The sequence below is a fragment of the Nerophis ophidion genome, linkage group LG06 (genome assembly GCF_033978795.1).
Source record: "Nerophis ophidion isolate RoL-2023_Sa linkage group LG06, RoL_Noph_v1.0, whole genome shotgun sequence".
NCBI classification, from domain to species: Eukaryota; Metazoa; Chordata; class Actinopteri; order Syngnathiformes; family Syngnathidae; genus Nerophis; species Nerophis ophidion.
Window position 1 is genome coordinate 25,987,937 of NC_084616.1, and position 21,869 is coordinate 26,009,805.

General features: G+C 42.3%; 1 protein-coding gene across 2 annotated transcripts in view; it reads left to right on the forward strand.

The window, feature by feature from the left end:
* Nucleotides 1–21,869, forward strand: part of LOC133553909 (chemokine-like protein TAFA-1) — a 102,772-nt gene that overhangs the window by 60,885 nt on the left and 20,018 nt on the right. For both annotated transcript variants that reach the window (XM_061902241.1, XM_061902242.1), the window contains exon 3: nt 21,273–21,413. In XM_061902241.1, the coding sequence (XP_061758225.1) occupies nt 21,273–21,413 (141 nt within the window). The remainder of the gene's footprint in view (nt 1–21,272; nt 21,414–21,869) is intronic.

Here is a 21,869-nt window from a genome sequence, read left to right on the forward strand (position 1 = left end):
AATATACACAAAACAATAACGCCACAGTAGTAGAATAAATGAACAACTGTTGTGTGTCTGTTCAGGGAATCATTTTCTGAGAAGTAAACTGTAACGTCTCGTTTTCATTTTTGCAAAGTGGTCAATCACTCTGGACAGACATGGAAATATTACAGTAACTGTTATACAGTTGACCAGTGGTTCCCAACTGCTGGGTCGTGACATAAAAGTGGGTTGTGTGTCATTTTCAGCACGTGTGCATGGCAAAAAAAAAGTTTAGGGAGAAAAAAATCAAATTGTGGCAACAAAACCAGATATTTTTAGCTATTTTTCTAGTGACTATTAGTGAGTATTTTAGCAAAAGGCAAACCGACTAACAAGTTGGAGGAGGACTCAGGACAGACATGGAAATATATTTTTTTTAAATCTAAACAGGGGAACAAAACCCGATATTTTCAGCCCATCCATCCATCCATCCATCTTCTTCCGCTTATCCGAGGTCGGGTCTCGGGGGCAGCAGCCTAAGCAGGGAAGCCCAGACTTCCCTCTCCCCAGCCACTTCGTCTAGCTCTTCCCGGGGGATCCCGAGGCGTTCCCAGGCCAGCCGGGAGACATAGTATTCCCAACGTGTCCTGGGTCTTCCCCGTGGCCTCCTACCGGTTGGACGTGCCCTAAACACCTCCCTCGGGAGGCGTTCGGGTGGCATCCTGACCAGATGCCCGAACCACCTCATCTGGCTCCTCTCGATGTGAAGGAGCAGCGGCTTTACTTTGAGTTCCTCCCGGATGGCAGAGCTTCTAACCCTATCTCTAAGGGAGAGCCCCGCCACACGGCGGAGGAAACTCATTTCGGCCGCTTGTACCCGAGATCTTATCCTTTCGGTCATGACCCAAAGCTCATGACCATAGGTGAGGATGGGAACGTAGATCGACCGGTAAATTGAGAGCTTTGCCTTCCGGCTCAGCTCCTTCTTCACCACAACGGATCGGTACAACGTCCGCATTACTGAAGACGCCGCACCGATCCGCCTGTCGATCTCACGATCCACTCTTCCCCCACTCGTGAACAAGACTCCTAGGTACTTGAACTCCTCCACTTGGGGCAGCGTCTCCTCCACAACCCGTAGATGGCACTCCACCCTTTTCCGGGAGAGAACCATGGACTCGGATTTGGAGGTGCTGATTCTCATTCCGGCCGCTTCACACTCGGCTGCGAACCGATCCAGTGAGAGCTGAAGATCCCGGCCAGATGAAGCCAACAGGACCACATCGTCTGCAAAAAGCAGAGACCTAATCCCGCGGCCACCAAACCGGAACCCCTCAATGCCTTGACTGCGCCTAGAAATTCTGTCCATAAAAGTTATGAACAGAATCGGTGACAAAGGACAGCCTCGGCGGAGTCCAACCCTCACTGGAAACGTGTCCGACTTACTGCCAGCAATGCGGACCAAGCTCTGACACTGATTGTACAGGGATCGGACTGCCATAATAAGACAGTCCGATACCCCATACTCTCTGAGCACTCCCCACAGGACTTCCCGAGGGACACGGTCGAATGCCTTCTCCAAGTCCACAAAGCACATGTAGACTGGTTGGGCAAACTCCCATGCACCCTCAAGAACCCTTCCGAGAGTATAGAGCTGGTCCACAGTTCCACGACCAGGACGAAAACCACACTGTTCCTCCTGAATCCGAGGTTCGACTATCCGGTGTAGTCTCCTCTCCAGTACACCTGAATAAACCTTACCGGGAAGGCTGAGGAGTGTGATCCCACGATAGTTGGAACACACCCTCCGGTCCCCTTTCTTAAAGAGAGGGACCACCACCCCGGTCTACCAATCCAGAGGTACCGCCCCCGATGTCCACGCGATGCTGCAGAGTCTTGTCAACCAAGACAGCCCCACAGCATCCAGAGCCTTAAGGAACTCCGGGCGGATCTCATCCACCCCTGGGGCCTTGCCACCGAGGAGCTTTTTAACTACCTCAGCAACCTCAGCCCCAGAAATAGGAGAGTCCACTACAGATTCCCCAGGCACTGCTTCCTCATAGGAAGACGTGTTGGTGGGATTGAGGAGATCTTCAAAGTATTCCTTCCACCTATCCACAACATCCGCAGTTGAGGTCAGCAGAACACCATCCGCACCATACACGGTGTTGACAGTGCACTGCTTCCCCTTCCTGAGGCGGCGGATGGTGGTTCAGAATCGCTTCGAAGCCATCCGGAAGTCATTTTCCATGGCTTCCCCAAACTCTTCCCATGTCCGAGTTTTTGCCTCTGTAACCGCCGAAGCTGCACACCGCTTGGCCTGTCGGTACCTGTCCACTGCCTCTGGAGTCCTATGAGCCAAAAGAACCCGGTAGGACTCCTTCTTCAGCTTGACGGCATCCCTCACCGCTGGTGTCCACCAGCGGGTTCTAGGATTACCGCCACGACAAGCACCAACTACCTTGCGGCCACAGCTCCGATCAGCCGCCTCGACAATAGAGGTGCGGAACATGGTCCACTCGGACTCAACGTCCAGCACCTCCCTCGTGACATGTTCAAAGTTCCTCCGGAGGTGGGAATTGAAACTTTCTCTGACAGGAGACTCTGCCAGACGTTCCCAGCAAACCCTCACAATGCGTTTGGGCCTGCCAGGTCTGTCCGGCATCCTCCCCCACCATCGCAGCCAACTCACCACCAGGTGGTGATCGGTAGAAAGCTCCGCCCCTCTCTTTACCCGAGTGTCCAAAACATGAGGCCGCAAATCCGATGACACAACTACAAAGTCGATCATGGAACTGCGGCCTAGGGTGTCCTGGTGCCAAGTGCACATATGGACACCCTTATGTTTGAACATGGTGTTTGTTATGGACAAACTGTGACGAGCACAGAAGTCCAATAACAAAACACCACTCGGGTTCAGATCCGGGCGACCATTCTTCCCAATCACGCCTCTCCAGGTTTCACTGTCGTTACCAACATGAGCGTTGAAGTCCCCCAGCAGAACAAGGGAATCACCCGGGGGAGCACTCTCCAGTACTCCTTCGAGTGTACCCAAAAAGGGTGGGTATTCTGAACTGTTGTTTGGTGCGTAAGCGCAAACAACAGTCAGGACCCGTCCCCCCACCCGAAGGCGGAGGGAAGCTACCCTTTCGTCCACTGGGTTGAACTCCAACGTGCAGGCTTTAAGCCGGGGGGCAACCAGAATTGCCACCCCAGCCCGTCGCCTCTCACTGCCGGCCACGCCAGAGTGAAAGAGAGTCCAGCCCCTTTCAAGAGAAGTGGTTCCAGAGCCCTTGCTGTGCGTCGAAGTGAGTCCGACTACATCCAGCCGGAATTTCTCTACTTCGCGCACTAGCTCAGGCTCCTTTCCCCCCAGTGAGGTGACGTTCCACGTCCCAAGAGCGAGCTTATGTAGCCGAGGATCGGACCGCCAAGTGCCCTGCCTTCGGCTTCCGCCCAGCTCACATTGCACCCGACCTCTATGGCCCCTGCTATGGGTGGTGAGCCCATTGGAGGGGGGACCCACGTTGCCTCTTTGGGCTGTGCCCGGCCGGGCCCCATGGGTACAGGCCCGGCCACCAGGCGCTCGCCATCGTGCCCCACCTCCGGGCCTGGCTCCAGAGGGGGGCCCCGGTGACCCGCATCCGGGCGAGGGAAATCTGGGTCCTTTGTTTTTACTTGTCATAGAGGTTTTCGAGCTGCTCTTTGTCTGGTCCCTCACCTAGGACCAGTTTGCCTTGGGAGACCCTACTAGGGGGCTTAAAGCCCCCAGACAACATAGCTCCTAGGATCATTGGGACACGCAAACTCCTCTACCACGGTAAGGTGGCAGCTCAAAGAAGAGATATATTTTCAGCCATCTTTCTGAAAACAAATACAGAAATGTTACTATTTTTTCTGGAAACAAAACCAGATGCTTTAACTGTAGCTATTTTTCTGGAGACAAAACAAGATAATTTTAGTCAAAGTCGCACCGATTAACAAGACAAGTCTACTGTGCTATTTTTCTGTGAAATAAACTTGAATGATTTAAAAATTTGGCTCACGACTTGATATGGAAAAATGTTTTTCTTCCTCAGGATAAACCATTTGAGAAGCACTCAACTCACACATGCTTACTCCAAATCATCATTGATGCAGAACCAGCAGACAATAACCAACATTATTCAACATTATAACCGTCAGGCAGGCGCCACAGGTGCATCAGAGCCAGAACAAACAGGCTCAGAGACAGCTTCTTTCCCAAAGCTGTCACCATGTTGAACTCTAACTTATAATATAAGTTATTATTATATACAATATAATGCCCTAATACCCTACTGTGCAATACTACCCTTCGAGTGCAATACATCCATCACTGATTGTTATTTATTACTTTGGTACTCCTGTCTTGCTCTGTATATTGTACAGTATTTGTATTTTGTACTTCTATAGTGTTTTGTATATTGTACATAATTGCTTATTATTTTTATTGGATAGTAGTCTGTTTATTTCAATTGTTAGTTTTTTTCCTTTATTACCTCTTATGTCATTTATTTCACCCCATATTTGTTCCCACTACCGCACCTTAAGTTGGAGTCTTTAATCTCGTTATATGCAAATATAATGACAATAAAGTTCATTCTATTCTATCTATTCTATTCTATTATGTTTCATGTTCATTGGAAATTCCCCCGACAGCTCGTACAGCAAATGATACAAGGAATAACGTTAGCTAACTTAGCATCAACTTAAGACAATGATGTTGCCTAGCTAGCTAGGACTTCACTTACATCTCTCATTCCTTGCTGCTTCTTCCCTGCTGCGGGCGAATATCTTTCTTAAATCCATCTAGGAGTTACAGTTTGAGTCAAATCAAAATCAAAATAATGTAATTAACAAATTGTTGTTGGCTAATGTTACCTACCTCAGCAGTGATTCTCACCCCCCCCCCCCCCTCTCTCTCTCTCTCAACCAAAGTCTCAATCCACACGTGAATAAATTACCATATTAATTAGCCATGTACTCATTGTTTCGTGGAGTGAATACAGTAGCAATCAATTACCATACTAAGTAGTATGTGCGCTGTTGTCTATGTTATGTAGACTTAAAACTCTGAAGTGTTGTTTTTTATTGGTGAATTTTTTACTGGGGCACTGCAGATCAACAGTGGGGCACGTGCCCCAGTGAAATCTGTCTGGCGACGCCCCTGGCCCACGTCCACTGCATGTGACAAACTGAAGACAAGTGACCTGTGTCTGACAGACCCCTACGTAAAGCCCCGCCCCAGGCTGTAGTCCTGTACTGTTGTTGTTTTTCTTCATGTAATCACAGCAGGTTTTTTCTGTTGTTGTTCAAGCTTACTTATTTTCTGCTCCAGCTTCCAGCAGCTCACAAACAAAAAGTTAATGCTCTGTAATGCATCCATTTTTCAGAGCATTTAAAAAGTCTAGTCCTGCTCCTGCATGTAGTAGTAGCAATGATGCTACTGCTAGTACATCAGGAACAGCAGCTAGCAATACTGCACCTTTAGCACCAGCAAGCACTGTTTCTCCTGCACCAGCTCCCTCCGTCGCCCCAACAAGCGCTCCCCCAAAGCAGCCTGCTCAGCTACCCAGTGACTTAATTGGCAACGCACCATCTCAGCCAATACTGGGTGGCTACCCAAAGCGTGCATGTGGTACAACATTAAGATCATTCAATCCTGCCTGGTACCGCACACGACCATGGCTAGAGTATTCTGTGGTGCGAGACGCCTGCTTCTGTTTCCCCTGTCGGAAATATGGCAGCGCTGTTAATGTTTCCCCCCCTGAGGGATTGCCACCTTATTGTGGTCAGGGGGTTTGCGTGCCTCAGTGAACGTAAGAGCTATAGCAGCAGGAGCTTGGTCTTCAGGTGGGACACCCAAGTTGGACAGGTCTGAAGGTAGAGGCTTGACAAAGTGCAATCCACTACTCCAGGTTGGGGTTGGACACATAGCTAAAGACCCATTTCAATGAAGAAAGCATCGTTACTATAAGCTCAGGAAAAAAAGTGCTGGAGCATGATGTGTACACATGATGCCCCCTTCACATATCTGACTGCCCCCTCATATAAGCATGCCTAGAACCGCCCCTGCTGTGACCGTTTATATTTGATTACTTGAAAAAATGCATGACTTAAGATACACTTCTCTCTCCCTTTTCATAAGTACCTCTACTTGCTACGTATAGAGACCAAGTTGGAAAAGTGCAAATTTCTGCTAAGTCTTATTCGCTGGCAAACCAGATGCACATGAAGTGTGTTGTGAAGCTGAGTTATGTGTGTTGTTACTACATTTATGCTACACTGCCACAATTCCATTATAGCAGAATTCCTAGAGTGGAAAGGCAGGCTCGAATGTCCGTGAGACAGGCAGGTTGTCGGGGGGTATGATGAGGCGTCAAAAGGTCTGTTTCCAAGCAGAGGTCGAGGATTGAGGGCAGCAGTCCGGAATCCAACAGGAAGTCGAGGCACATAGCTCGATCACGTGAGACAGTGAAAGCACTGCGGAAAACACAACGGACATAAGACACGGGAAATGGGAGGCACAGAGAGAGAGCAAGTATGCGGGAGGGGAGCCAGAGACACGATAGCTTTCTGTGTACAGAGAACTACGTTCCGACACCGGATCTTTGAGTACGCTGGTCTGGTATGCTTTCTGCTCTCATCAGTTCCATGTGTGCTGACTTCAGATTGCTTGCAGCTGGGCAGGGGTGTGGCCGTAATGCGGGAAGAGCGAGCAGAAGCCTGTCCCGGCGCGCCTCGCTGGCCGTGCTCGCAGCAGAAGGTATGCGGGACTGCGCGTGTGCCGTGACAGAACTATAACCAAAAAATAAAGTAAACACACCGTCGCGCATAACACACCTCCTGCTCATTGAATTTTGTGGACTTTATAAAACATGTATATATAATCTAAAATAACATATATAAATACATTACAGTGCATAATGGGTGTCATGCAAAACACTCCACACTTCCCCATGTTTGGCACATTTTATCTGTTTGATATTTTTGATTGATTACAAAATTTTAAGGTGGTTGTCAGGTAAAGAAACAAGGTAGGAGTGGAACTTTCACCTACTCTTATATTCACTGTTTTATCATTTATACTTCATATTGCATTGCCGTCAGGATCTGATGTGGGGGGGTTGTTAAAATGGAAGTAGTTTAAGTTATGTGTTGCTGTTTAGGGTGTTACAGCTTGCTTTAATCAATGCACACTAAAGTGTTTTTTTGGTACGAAAGATTGTTGTTACGTCGAAAACAACGCTCTGCTGTGTGGCGAAAAAAAGGGAAAAAAAGGTTGTAATGTGTGAACTTGTGCATGTTTGTGCACATCCATACAACACATCCATATAACACATCCATATAACAGTGTTTGCGATTACCCTCGAAAATATGGCTTTACCGCTGTTTGTACTGTATTCTTACATGCTTGGCAAACTTCTCTTTTCAATTTGGTACGAAATGAATATGCAGACTTAAAGCATTTGGACCATCAATTAGATATAAATACAGCTGTGTAAACGTGATCATAGACCAGTCTGAGACAGCATAGACTAGTAATAAACAATTAAAAGAAAACAACTGAATATTATGTTATTTCGATGTCAAATGTATTTAGACTGTGACGCGGTTTGGAGAGCTGCCGTGCCAGCAACTTGAGGGTTCCTGGTTCTATCCCCGGCTTCTACCACCCTTGTTAAGTCGGTTGTGTCCTTGTGCAAGACACTTCGCCCTTGCTCCTGATGGGTCCTGTTTTGCGCCTTGCACGGCAGCTACCGCCATCAGTATGTGGTTGTGTGTGTGAATGTGTAAAAGTGGGAATAGTGTCAAAGTGCCTTGAAGGTAAAAAAGTGCAATACAAGTATAATCCATATACCATTTAATTACATTACACGTATATTTAATATCTATATAAGTGCACATAATTCAGAACTGTTTATATATGTTTATATATATATATATATAATATATATAATAACTGTATATGATATATGAATATTATATTATATAATATATATATATATATTTGTATACATTATATATATATATATATATTTATATACATATATATATATATATACTGTATATATATCTATATTATATGTGTGTATATATGTAAAGTACCAATATATATATATATATATATACATGTACAGTCAGAAAATCATATATATATATATATGATTTTCTGACTGTACATGTATATATATATATATATATATATATATATATATATATATATATATATATATGTAGGTACAGGCTGGCCAAATTGTATTAGCCCAATGCGGCGCCTGAGTAAAAAAGTTTTCAGATCATATAAATTATATGTATATATATATATATATCTATACATATATATATATATATATATATATATATATATATATATATATATATATATATATATATATATATATATATATATATATATATATATATATATATCTGCGATGAGGTGGCAACTTGTCCAGGGAGTACTCCACTTTGTAGCTGAGATAGGCACCAGTGCCCCCCACGATCCCAAAGGGAATAAGAGGTAGGAATTGGATGGATGGATGGATATATAAATATACAAATATATATATATATATATATATATATATATATATATATATAGATATAGATATATATATATGCCCTTTTGAAATCGAGAAAAAACCTCAATCCTGTCAAGGAACGACCCCCTCTTGTAGAGGATACATCCTTTGGAGCCGGCACAAAGCGCTCAGACGAGATCTATCTTAAGTCTGACAGCATGAACTGATGAAGCCTGCTCGGATGAGAGGTGAAACGTCTTCTAAGACAATCTGACCAGTTCAGTTTCAATCAATCAAATGACCTGGGAAATATCACAGACATTAAAGCTCAAAGGTTCTTCTGATGATTTGTATTCATGGTGTCAACCTCAAAGTCGTTTGCCCTCATTGCTAGTAAATATTGCCTTGCTTAGCACAAATCATCTGTTTTGCTCAATGACCTACTGTAATGAGCTTATTTGAAACAACAGGATTGTTTTCGACTTCAAATATGTAGAACAGGCCATTGTGTTTATAGGTACACAAAATCACTGACATAAGAAGACATGCTTATTTGGCTTTGTCTTGTTTCAAAAACAAAAACATTATATTTACACAGAAGACATGGTGTTCATTTCGTTTATCTGAGGAAGATCGACAAAGAAGACTGTTGATGAAAATGTCAATATATGCTGTGCAGGTTTGCTTTACAAAAGAGAATTGTGGGGTGATATTTCTCTTGTTGCCTTATTTTTATTTGACTTTTTTAAATGGATAAACGCTATTAGTGTTTGGCGCAACCAGACTCAAGCAGGAGGGGATAGGACGAAGGAAAACAAATAAGACATGGGGGAAATTGCAGGGACTAGACCAGTGGTTGTTAACCTTGTTGGAGGTACCGAACCCCACCAGTTTCATATGCACATTCACCGAACCTTTCTTTAGTTAAAAAAACATATATATATATATATATATACATATATATATATATATATATATATATATATATATATATAATTATTTTTATTTTTATTTTTTCAAATTCGAGACAATGCTATGTTTTTTTTTTACTGGTGCACAAAATGAACCATGCTTGAACATCACCTTGTTCAAAGAACAAAACCAACACAGTGCATTAACTCATAACAAATTACAAACAGTGTGACTTCTGCTCTTTTGCTGTATTCATAATATGCCGATCGGTAGAAGTTTTTATTTACACGATGAGTTGGTTGTGTCTTGACCTCTGCGGCAGAGGCTCCACCGAACCCCTGAGGCCGACTCACCGAACCCCTAGGGTTCGATCGAACCCAGGTTAAGTTCCACTGGACTAGACAAACAACAACAACAACAACAATAATGAAATGATACCAAAAATTATAAAAAAAGAACCATTAGTTGAAGTAGATATTAATAACACAGAAATCTAACTTAACATTATTGCACTACAAATAGAACAATAAAATACCAATATAAATAACTACATTGATAATGAATAATAATATTAACATTTATCGCTTCAAGTGCACCAATACGGAAATGTAATGAATACTTGAAATACAAAAAAAGCAGTTGAAGGGAGAGGGGAAAGAGGAACGGACTATATTTCCCTCTTACATTGTTGTGTTAAAATAGGTAAAGCTTTAGCTGTATGCTTTGTTTCAATCCGGTTTCCCCTGGGGAGGGGGTAAAACATTAATACATACATAAAACACATATTACAGACCTTCATTTAAAGTTTCTGACATTAAAAATGTGAGACTTCCTTCTATGCTGAACTGTACAACTTTGTGGGAAACAAGAAATGTGATTGTGAATGTTCTTCTTTAACCTGGCTGCCAATCACTGGTACTAGTAACCCCCAGTGAGGGGGCAGCTTCCTTGCTGAAGTGAGTCCCTCAGGCCTTTCATTTAGTTTGCCGACGGAATGTATTGCTCATAACCAACTCAGTCATTAAGTCCACACATGGAAGATTACTTTTTCCCCAACAATACATGTGTTCAGATACCCTCTATAGATTGGTCATGGAATGGATTGTGCGTATCCTTGCTGCAGAAGAGTGAAGCTATTCAAATTGTTGCTTTCCGCGAGCATCTCCAGAGACGACCACACAGTCTGGGCTCATTACGGTCAACGCCAGCACATTGCATACTTACTTCAGTGGCATTTCTATTGAGACAGGCTGGCCAATTTCCATGACGCAGTACATGTTTTGTCACGTTTGAGGAACCATTTAAGGTTGTCCCAAAAGAACTCGGTTCACATTCATTAAGCAGGCAGCACCGGGGAGCCAACGGGATTCTACCCATTGAATATGCATGATTTGGCAGCATGTGTGTATTGTTCAAAAAAGCTTCTTCTTCTTTCTGGCATTTGTCACTGAGCAGAGCGCAGGTGTTCGGTATCACATGTCTGCATAACAGTGCTGCACTCTGACACTTTTCCACGTAGTAAACTTGCACAAAGCACAGCCCTCTGCCAGAAGTTGCATATTGTGCCAGAGGGTTCGTTAAAACACATTTTACAGAAACTGTCAACACACCGTTACATCTTGATTTGCCGCTTTCCGCTGTACTGAAATACACCAAAAGACAAGCGATAAGTGTGACATAAATCATTTTTTTCCTCACACTTTGTCTTAGTTTGATAATATATATGTGATAAGACTTAAGGCAATTCACAAATTGCAAGCACACATGGACTTGGAACCCATGTCACTATATCACAGGAGGTAATGAATTCTTTGATGCGAAAGTGTGCAATTATATGTTTCTGATCCTGACTGCGCACTGCTCTAAATTAAAGCAGATAGATCTGGAGTGAGGATATGTTTAAATGAATTAAATCAGCACTGGAGCATCAAAGTTGATTCTTGACCTCAGTAGCAGCAGATGAGAAACACTTTCCGCTACAAAGCCCAGTCATAGCATGATTTGTCTTCCATTTCTTACGTTTGCCACTGATGTAGATATTCGTGCAGATAAGATGTCTTGGTCCAAATTTTGAGGCTTTTTCCATCACATCAACAAGCAGATTGAGTTGCAGTTATGAAACTAGACATACAGAGATAGTATCAAAGATGAAAAGGTATTACGTGTTAAAAAAAAATGGTCTTTCATCTGTTACTATTCAACAAATTTATCGCAGCACAAGGGGGGGGGGGGGGGAGGGGGGAATATGTTAACGTAATTCAAGTAGTGGAACTTATATAATTTTCTATTTTTTTCTACCATTTAAAAAGAAAGAATTTATGCAAAAAATACTTTTAATATTAGGACTGTCGAAAATAACTAGTTAACTCATGCGATTAATCACAAAACAAAAGTGTTGCAAAAATAATGTATATTGTCAAATTTATCACACCTTTTATTTTGCATGTGCCATGCTCCTTTACCATAACTGCAGATGGTTACCTAAAATACAGCGCGGGTTGCTATATGGTTGATATATAGGTTGATAGGCAACACTAAATTGACCCTAGTGTGTGAATTTGAGTGTGAATGTTGTCTGTCTATCTGTGTTGGCCCTGCGATGAGGTGGCGACTTGTCCAGAGTGTACCTCTGCCTTCCCCCCGAATGCAGCTGGGATAGACTCCAGCCACACTCGTGACCCCAAGAGAGACAAGCTGTAAAAAATGGATGGATGGATGGATGGATTTAAATATTTTCAAAATATTCCTGCATGATATTTTACCAATGACATTGCGTTTGTGTCCAATTATAAATTAATTTAATCCAAATCAAAGGTTTGATTAATCTGATTTTAATTCATTTTTAAAATGTGTTATTGTCAGCACTACTTAACTCAAAATCACCAATCAATCAACCAATCGAAGTTTACTGACTGTATATAGCCCTTAATCACAAATGTCTCACAGGCCACTGCTTGTAGACAAGTTATACACAAGATTATGGACAACGTTAGTACTAGCGATACTCTTCATCTGAATTGTGCAAAAAGGCAAACCAACTTTTATTACCTGGTGGTACCTTTTTATGTATTTGGGATCCTTGGAAGTCTTGAAATTTTTAAATGAAACTATGGAGGCGGCTTCACGGTGGAAGAGGCGTTAGTGCATCTGCCTCACAATACGAAGGTCCTGCAGTCCTGGGTTCAAATCCAGGCTCGGGATCTTTCTGTGTGGAGTTTGCATGTTCTCCCCGTGAATGCGTGGGTTCCCTCCGGGTACTCCGGCTTCCTCCCACTTCCAAAGACATGCACCTGGGGATAGGTTGATTGGCAACACTAAATTGGCCCTAGTGTGTGAATGTGAGTGTGAATGTTGTCTGTCTATCTGTGTTGGCCCTGCAATGAGGTGGCGACTTGTCCAGGGTGTACCCCGCCTTCCGCCCGATTGTAGCTGAGATAGGCGCTAGCGCCCCCCGCGACTCCGGAAGGGAATAAGCGGTAGAAAATGGATGGATGGACCATGGAGGCGTTGCGGAGTTGTTAAGAAAACCATCTCAACTTCTTCCAAAATTACTCCAAACAAGCCATTTGGAATTGGAGACTTTAGTGACGTATTTTGCCTTAGTTACGTCAGCGGATATCTCCATAAATGGTAGAGTTTTACCAGAAGAGCCATGCGCGAGTCTGCTCTTTTTTTTCAGTTGTAGTCCCAAATTCTAATCAATAAGTTCCATTGGCTGGCCCTCCCTTTCCCATTTAGGCCTTCAGTGACGTCCGACTTCAATGATTACCTCCCAAAATACCATCATTAATGTGACCACATTAACCATTGCTGGAGAAATACTATACAAGAACACATTTAAAAAGCTATAAACCCGCATCAGCAATTAAAACATATCGTATGTGGTACTGACAAAATTAAAATTGCAAAAACAAAAAAAATAAAGAAAAAAAATATCGGAAATCACAATTTGTAGGACCTTTTAGAGCTTCCGGGGTTGGCCGATATTGTCTCACAAGATGTAGTTTCTCTTTAAATATCCTTCAGGAAAATTACCTTGCAAATATATGTGTTGTCTTGTCTAATCATAAAAGATGCAGACGAGGCGTGTTAGCTAAGTTCTTAAAGTTTACTCCACAAGGTGCTCATCAAAAACATCCCTCTGCCGGCTAAACAGGGCTACTGCATGCTCTTCACTACTGTGGCATGCTGGGGAATGGAGTTCTTATGTTAGCTAGCTCATACCGTCACGATATATATCTGCCTTAGGCAAGTTAGAAGGCCCTACTGACAACAACTCTGGGTCTGATTGGCTATCGCAACTGTCTGTCAACTGTGTATGCCCGCTCACTTACAGTGCACGGACGCCAGCATTGTTGATTCTGAAGGACTTGGGCAGATTTGGTACAGCATGTCAACAAAAGCTAGGTGAATTCTGATTGGATAAAAGCGCTATAACCTAAAAACAACAGCGCTAGAAGGAGCATAAAATGACTTTTATTTTTATTTATGATCATGATTTCTGGTTATGTTAGGCCAGCAGAGAAGGTCTTGCTGGCCCTGATGGCACACCACTGATAAGGTAGAGGAGGGCTTCGGCAGATGCGGTAAAGCTCGGTTGGTAGAGTGGCCGTGCCAGCAACTTGAGGGTTCCAGGTTCGACCCCCGGTTCTGCCATCTTAGTCACTGCCGTTGTGTCCTTTGGCAAGACACTTTACCCACCTGCTCCCAGTGCCACCCACACTGGTTTAAATGTAACTTAGATATTTAAAGCGCTTTGAGTTACTAGAGAAAAGCGTTATATAAAAAATATAATTCACTTCACTAAATTGGGCCGCCAAAGCGACATATTCTGAACAATGATGGTCTGAAGATTGAAGATGGTTTGTAAAACAAAATATGGTAACATTTTAGTATGGGGAAATAATTACCATTAATAAGTTACTTATTAGCATGCAAATTAGTAACATATTGGCTCTTATTTAGTCATTATTAAGTACTTATTAATGCCTTTGTTTGCATTGCTTTATTATACAACCAGTAAGCCGGTAACACTTTCGTATGGGGAACATATTCACCATTACTAATCGTATGCCTAAGCCTAATCCTAACCCTCTAACCATAACCCTAACCAAATAACTCTAAATTAAGACTGTGTCACTTAGAATATGTTCCCCATACTAAAGCGTTACCCAAAATGTATTTAAAATATTCATGTTACATAGACAAGAATGAAGAGTTGTAAATGTAGTAAAAAACATCATAATATGACCCCTAAAATCCACAATAAAATGATGGGACTATGTTTACCTCAGTGCATTAAACCACAGACAAGGTGCATTAGTGTTTTAAAACATAAATTAACTTGACTATTCGGCTGCCGTCGCCTAACAAATGCATGTTTGCGACTGTAATTTTAAATTAAAAATAAATTGCACTTCACAATGAGGCGAGTCTGGAAGTAATAAAAGAAAAGTATTTCCCCTGCTCAAAATCTCAGATCCTATCAGGGCACAGAAAGATACCAGGAGAGATAGGTGAGCGAAACAATACATTTTGAATGTGCACAAAGCCATTACTTCCAGCAGGATGTAAGAATCAAGACAACTGGCAAACCAGCAAAGACAACATGGCTAAATCTGCGGCACACAACTTTTTTCAGGGTAAAAAATGAGCTGAGGTCACCGCTTGTTTGTGTCTTCTCGCTACCTCACACTTTCTCAGCTCGCCGTAATAAAGACGGCTGTGGTGCAGACCAGTGCAACAAAAACAACAGCTCCGATTCAGACCTTGTTCTCGTGCACCACCTCTGACCGGTTGCATGAAAATTCCTGTGTGACCCTGTCAATCACAATGTTCCCGGATAAACAATACACACACAAACACACAGTCGCGCACACACATTCTGAGAAGCACTTTACAGCCACTGATGATTTGGGGGAATGGCAACAGAAAACAATTATACCCTTGCTGAGCTCCAACGCTCACCTGTCCGTATCCTGCCAAGCTTCTCTCCCCCTTCCTGGGAGACATTTAAAATGTAAACATGCAAGCAAGCAGTACTCACTAGCTGGGTTCATATTTGAACCTAACGAGTGCATGTTTCTGGGGCACAGACTTAGTTTAAAGGTAGCGGGTGCACCTGCTGGAGATACCAGGCTCATTAGCATTTCTATTTGATTTTAATGTATTCTTCGGAGGTGATGATTTCCAAATATAGAGTTATCTTGCTCTGTTTGCTGCCGACAAGGAATGCAAGTTAATTCTGTTGAGCCGCATGTTTTTTAATAGATCAAAGAGGAAATCTGGGGCTGTCTTCTACAATTACGAAGATGCATTAAGAAGAACAAACCCCTGTGGGCTGTTGTTTTCAAATGATGCCCCACTGCTTCCACTGGTACATCACGATTAATGTTGCACCGACATGCCCTTTTGTTGAATGCATCAGACAGCCACAAACATTCTTTCAGACCGACTCCAAGAATTAAACCCACTGGCGGCTCCACAGCAACCCCCTCGAATATACAGGCAGGAAATGTAAACACAAATTGTTTATTCTCGGACAAATAATGATGAAATAATCCCTATTTACTTGTTAACATGCTTCTGGTTTTGACCAGTATTCTTTTAAATCTAATGTTTGTTTACTTATTCCACTTGTTTTTGAATGGTGCTCTGTGTGTCTATTAAATTCCCTCAGCAATGGTTCTCACCTATTTTGGCCGCGGAACCCACCATTGGTTGTACTCGACTCACCAGGAAATATTTTAAGAATGTATTGTAGACATGTTATGTAGACCACAACAAAGTGTTTTAAATGTAGCAAACAAATCATATCAATATGACACGCCTAATGTCACGCCTGTAAGTTTATGTTTTGGTCAGGTTATGTTAGTTTTTTGGACATTTAAGTTCTGTCTTGGCACTTCCTGGTTTGTTTTCGTCTCCATGCCAACTCATTACTTTTCACCTGTCATGTCACGTCCCTGTCCTCAGCCTCACACCTGTTTTCACTAATTATCATAGCTACTTAAGTCACTCTTTTTCTTGTCTACTTTCTGGCATCTTCACACACGCTGCACCTCCTTCATGCCCTCGTCCATAGTTCCATGCCGTGTAAGTTTTTGTATTTATGCCATTGTGCTAGTTTTGTTTATAGTTCATTATTATTCATGCCAATCGAGCAAGTGTTTTTGTTTCATGTTTGTAGTTTGCAGCATTTATGCTAGTCTTCTGTTTCACAGCCTAGTTTTGTACTTCCGCCCTCGTGCGAGCCTTTTGTTTGTTTTATTAGGTATAGTGTTAAATAAATAAAAGATGTACTCACAGTCACGTCTCGCCCGTGCAAATCATTTGCTGCATCGAAGAAACAACTTTAATCCAAGCCAAGTTGTGACACTTAATGTCCAAATAAAACCCCCGAACACAGGCAGCCAAAACTTATGATTAGATGCTTTGGCGTTGTTCAACAGGTGTATAAAACATTGTGAAAACATCTTTAAGTCATGAAAGACAAAACTAATCATAGGTTACCTATGAAGAAATTGCCAATGCATTATTCTTTTTTATTCGACTTGAGGCTTCAAATTATTGGGCCCCAAAAAATCTGCATATAAATAATAATACGAGCAATATTTTACAAGCTAAGATATTTCAGCTGTGTTCAGTAATAATAATAATGTAATTGGAAGAGAAATTAGAAGAAAACAGGCACAAAGTAAAGAGTACCTCTTACTTTTTGGTACACCACCATTACTTTTTGTATAGAAAGACTATAGTCCTGAAGCGGGCGGGGGGAATTATGAGAATTAATTCAAACTGCAGAGTTCTGTGTTTGCTTCAGGATGTAATTGAGCCATCATGTGAGCTCCTTTGGGGATTAGACACCATGCACAGCCCCACTTGACCTGCAGGATAGAAGTAGATCATCACCAGGCTTTCAACTACTTGATTTACTCATTCCTCACACTTATCACCTGATCAAGATAAACAACACATGGCTAATTTGAAGATGTATTATTTCTATGGACATTTGTGGACAGAAAGGATTGGTGGGATGGGAAGCGACGAATAGGAAAGCAGCTTCAAAGTTGAAGAATTTATTTTGTAAATGATGGGTACTGCACCGATTTTCCGTTGCACAAAATCACCACTGAATTAAGGTAACATTTACATAAATGTATTGAATTACGTGCTTGATAAAACTCTGCTTGGTAACTGACAGGTGACCTCTTGCCCCAAGTCAGAAGGGAAAGACTCCACCTTCCTTGTGACCCTGAGTATGATAAGCGGTATAGGAAATGTTGGAGGGATGACTGGATGATAAAAACTTAACAACCTACAGGAAGGAATACATTAGATCATGCTTCTATGCTTCAAGGGGAAAAAAATCAAATACAGTGTATAATTTTCAAATGAAGCAGTAAATAACACGCAAACTGAGCACATTTCTCAAACTGGCAACTCATTGTCCAACATCACTTTAAAATACGAGTAGAAAAACAAGTTCCCTCTATAGTGAAGCTTTAATCATATATATCTGGTTTATGGTACCAAAATACTTTCAAAGTGTGTGAGTAAATAGCTATGATCAAAATAGTATCAATCTCACAGAGATTCTCGGGCCGTTTTGAGAGACAATGTCTCAGTCACATGATCTATGACATCACATCAGGAACAACAGATCTCTTCCCCATCAACAACAATACTGTCAACAACTCTCACCGTCTGGGTTCCATGGACCACCAAGGATAGACATTACGTCGAGCAGTTTGGGTTTTCTTATTTCAATAAAATGTTTCCGCTTTTGCTTTTCAGCCGGCCGCGTCTGCGTCTTCCTCCGGCTCTCTTCCTCTTACGTGCTCGTCCCACATCCGCTTATCTCTCGCTTAGTTTCTGGTCTCTGCCTCTCTCTCTGACGTTCACGGCTGTCCCCCTTTTATACAGTGCGAGAGGATTACCTAATTGTCACAAGGTGCGCGATCCACGCACCTGATCTTGATTGCAGCGTCGCTCCCGGCGCGCCCTGCCTTGCCGCTCTTTTACCATTCATGCCTTCTCGCCGCCATCTTGGGCCGGGCTTTGGCGTGCCCTGCCTCACAGTCGGACTGCCAGCCCCGCCTCTCCACAAATACTAATCATGCAGACTTTGTGAGAGGCAACAACGATTACTTTGGGGAAAATTATGATCAGAACCTTATATTTCTGAGCCCATCCACAGAGAGCATGAGCAATAAGTTTTAGAAGCAGAGTGCTTCATCGTAGTATTGCTGGGTGCTCAACTAAAAATAATAAACCATAATTAAAAAAAAACATTTACTAAACAATTCCCCCTTTCTCTGGGAGGCCATCCGACAGGAACGTTAGATAAATATTCAATCCCAATCCTCACAAAGGGTAAAAAAAAGTTGCCGCAAATCGTGTCTTTTTCGCCATCTCGGGGGATGTCTTAGTCAATCAGCCTGTCAGTCCACAGCCACATTTGTCTACTACCAGGTGAGAGATGCGTTAATTATAATCTAGAATTTACTTTTTAGCAAGTTTGAGACAAAGTAGAGGCAGCCGCCGGCTCAGTGTGTCAACAATAACAGCGCAAGCTAACATTAGCTCACTGATATCGATGAGCGGCTAAAATAAACCGTCTACTTTATTGCTTACAACAACAATATTACTCATATTTGGTCAATTTTCAGGTCACGGCATGTAAATGGAATAATGTTGGCGGTTTCTGGATGTTTTTAGAGGGTTTTATGCGCGCAAGAGAGGATCCTCGATCTGTTGACTTAATTGTTAACTATTTATTTACGATTATAAATACATAAAAAATGCCAAACATATGTGTTCTTGTCTTACATAATGATTGTTAATGATAAACAGCATTTATCCTTTCAATGTTTGTGTATTTCCAGTATAACTGATTTGATAATATGGTTAGAGTGCAGAAGTGTTACTTCAATGAAGTAGAATCTATGGAAATTGCAAAAGATTTTTGTAGCGGAATATTCAAAATGGCCACTTAAAATTGTGGCATTTTGTGATGTTTAGACCAGTGGTCCTCAACCCTTTTTGCACCACGGACCGGTTTATTGTAGGCATTATTTTAAGGGGCCGGCTTTCCACTTATGCCGGATAAATATGGCAAAAATAAGTCCATGAAAAATACAACTCACTATAATGCCGATTTAGTGGAAGCCCTGGGCGTGTTTCTTTCCAACAAGATGACTACTATCTGTCACGTTCATATTTTATATGTTCAATAATGTACATTGTATCATGTCACAAATTGATAACAATAATAACAAAAGGCAACTTCCTATGAGGAGTTGTATTGTACATCTATAAAAAAGCTGTCACTCCTGGGTGAACACGTCTTGTCTGGGTGAAGTCTTCTTTCAGGTTGTCTTGTCACTTCCTGTTTTATTTTGAAATACTAACTTACTCAGATCACTTGTTCTTCCTCCTGCATTAACGGTCTGATGTCTTTCCTGATTGCCTGATTGTGCCCACCTGTGTCACCCCCTCTTATGTGTGTAAATGTCTCGTCTTCCTTCTGTCCCGTGCCAGAGTGTTTCGTATCTTCTTGTGCGTAGCCCCAGCGTTCTTTTGCCACAGGCTTTTCTACAGCCGTTGCCATGTTTTTGTGTACCTTTTGATCCATGGGAGATTCTTGGTTTGTAAAATTTTGTCAGGTAAGATTAGCTTCCTAGCTTAGCCTCTGTTGGAGCGCCTTTTGTTGTATTTGGTAGTTTTTGTTCTTAGCACCTTTTTCCTTCCTTAACCGGAGCGTTTTGAGTTGTTAATATTTTACTTATTTTAGTGGTCAGGTTAGATCTGTTTTGATACTCTGTTTTGTTTCTCCTGTTTTGGACCCTTTCCCTTGTTGGAATAAATATGTTTCTGGAATCTTGCATCTGTGTCCAGAGTCCTATTTGGGTCGTGACAAAAGCTTTTTGGTGTGTCTAGTGGGACAGGCGAAAGTTAAGTCTGACAAAATGCAGTCGTTGATAAATTTTATGTTTCTCTGCGGCCCGGTAGCAGATGCATCACGGACTGGTACCGGTCTCTGGACCGGTGGTTGGGGACCACTGCTCTAGACAGTATTTTCCCGTCCTTTGGGGATTGTAAGTACAATTGGACATGGCTTAATTGATACAATGAAACAAATAAGCATATCAAGTCAACTTGTTTTTCCACCCTACTGGTACTTTAATTCCCTTTCCTGCCAATAAACCAGCTACACCTTTTCGGCCCCCTCGCCTCTTTCTCCTCACGGCCCCCTTGATCTCGTGTCACGCTGGCGGCAGTAATTGTCACATATGGTCCTTTTGCAGCGCTGCTCTCACGAGTGGAGAGTCTGAACACAGTGGGTGGGAGAGGCTTGGCGGTCGAGGTGGGTCGACTCAACTCGGTCCGTGCGTCCCATCCTTTGGGGCGAAGCCACTAGTGTGGTGATAATTGCATGGTGGAGCCACAGTTCATATTCATGACGACCCTGAAGCAGACCTCTTCTCCCTTTTAATAGAATATTTTTGGATTTTTTTTTTTCTGTACACTCTCACACGTCTCTTCATCATCACTCCACATCTATAGTATACCCTGCAGGGGCTTCAGTTCCTCAAATAGCGTTCGACACAGACGTATTATTCGTGTTACTGTGATATGTTTTAATCTTTTTGCGACAGGAAATTAAACAATAAATATAGATTACTTACGCATTACACAACACATGCTTTACACTACATTTCACACACTAATGGAGGACAACTATGGCTAAAAAAAAAAAATCTAGGTAGCTCTGAGTAATTGAAATGTTTTTATAATTCGCCCCTGAGATGCTGATTTGATGTCCTGTTGTTGTTTTGTCTTTATCAGAGGGAGGCACATGTGAGGTAGTTGCTGCTCACAGATGCTGTAATAAGAATCGTATAGAGGAGCGTTCACAAACAGTCAAGTGCTCTTGTCTGCCGGGGAAGGTGGCTGGGACTACAAGAAACAGACCTTCATGTGTCGATGGTGAGTATTAAACATTCACTCAAATGAACTGCAGACAAATGTATTACAAAACCGGTGCAGTGGTACCTCGGTTTTCATACGACATACTTTTAGTAGGTTTGTGATGAAAATTTTTATCGAAAGACTTAAACTTTGACTCGGGTTGTACGGTATACTGGTATTAGTATACCGTACTGATCCGCAATACTAATGAATCATTTTCGGTACTATATATTGCCTATAAAACGTACCGGTCTCGCATACCTATCGCGCCTGCGTCGTTGTCACGTCATGACATTGCTGGTTTTACGAGCAGAGGAGCATGTTCGGCGGCACACAATCACGGAGTACTTACAAGCAGACACCGTGTGTAAACAGAAAAAGGAGAACAGACGCATTTTGGCTTGAAAACTAAAGATAAAGGTGAAGTTATAACAATTATACACCATCAGGAAGAGGTGCTTTAAGACATGGCTA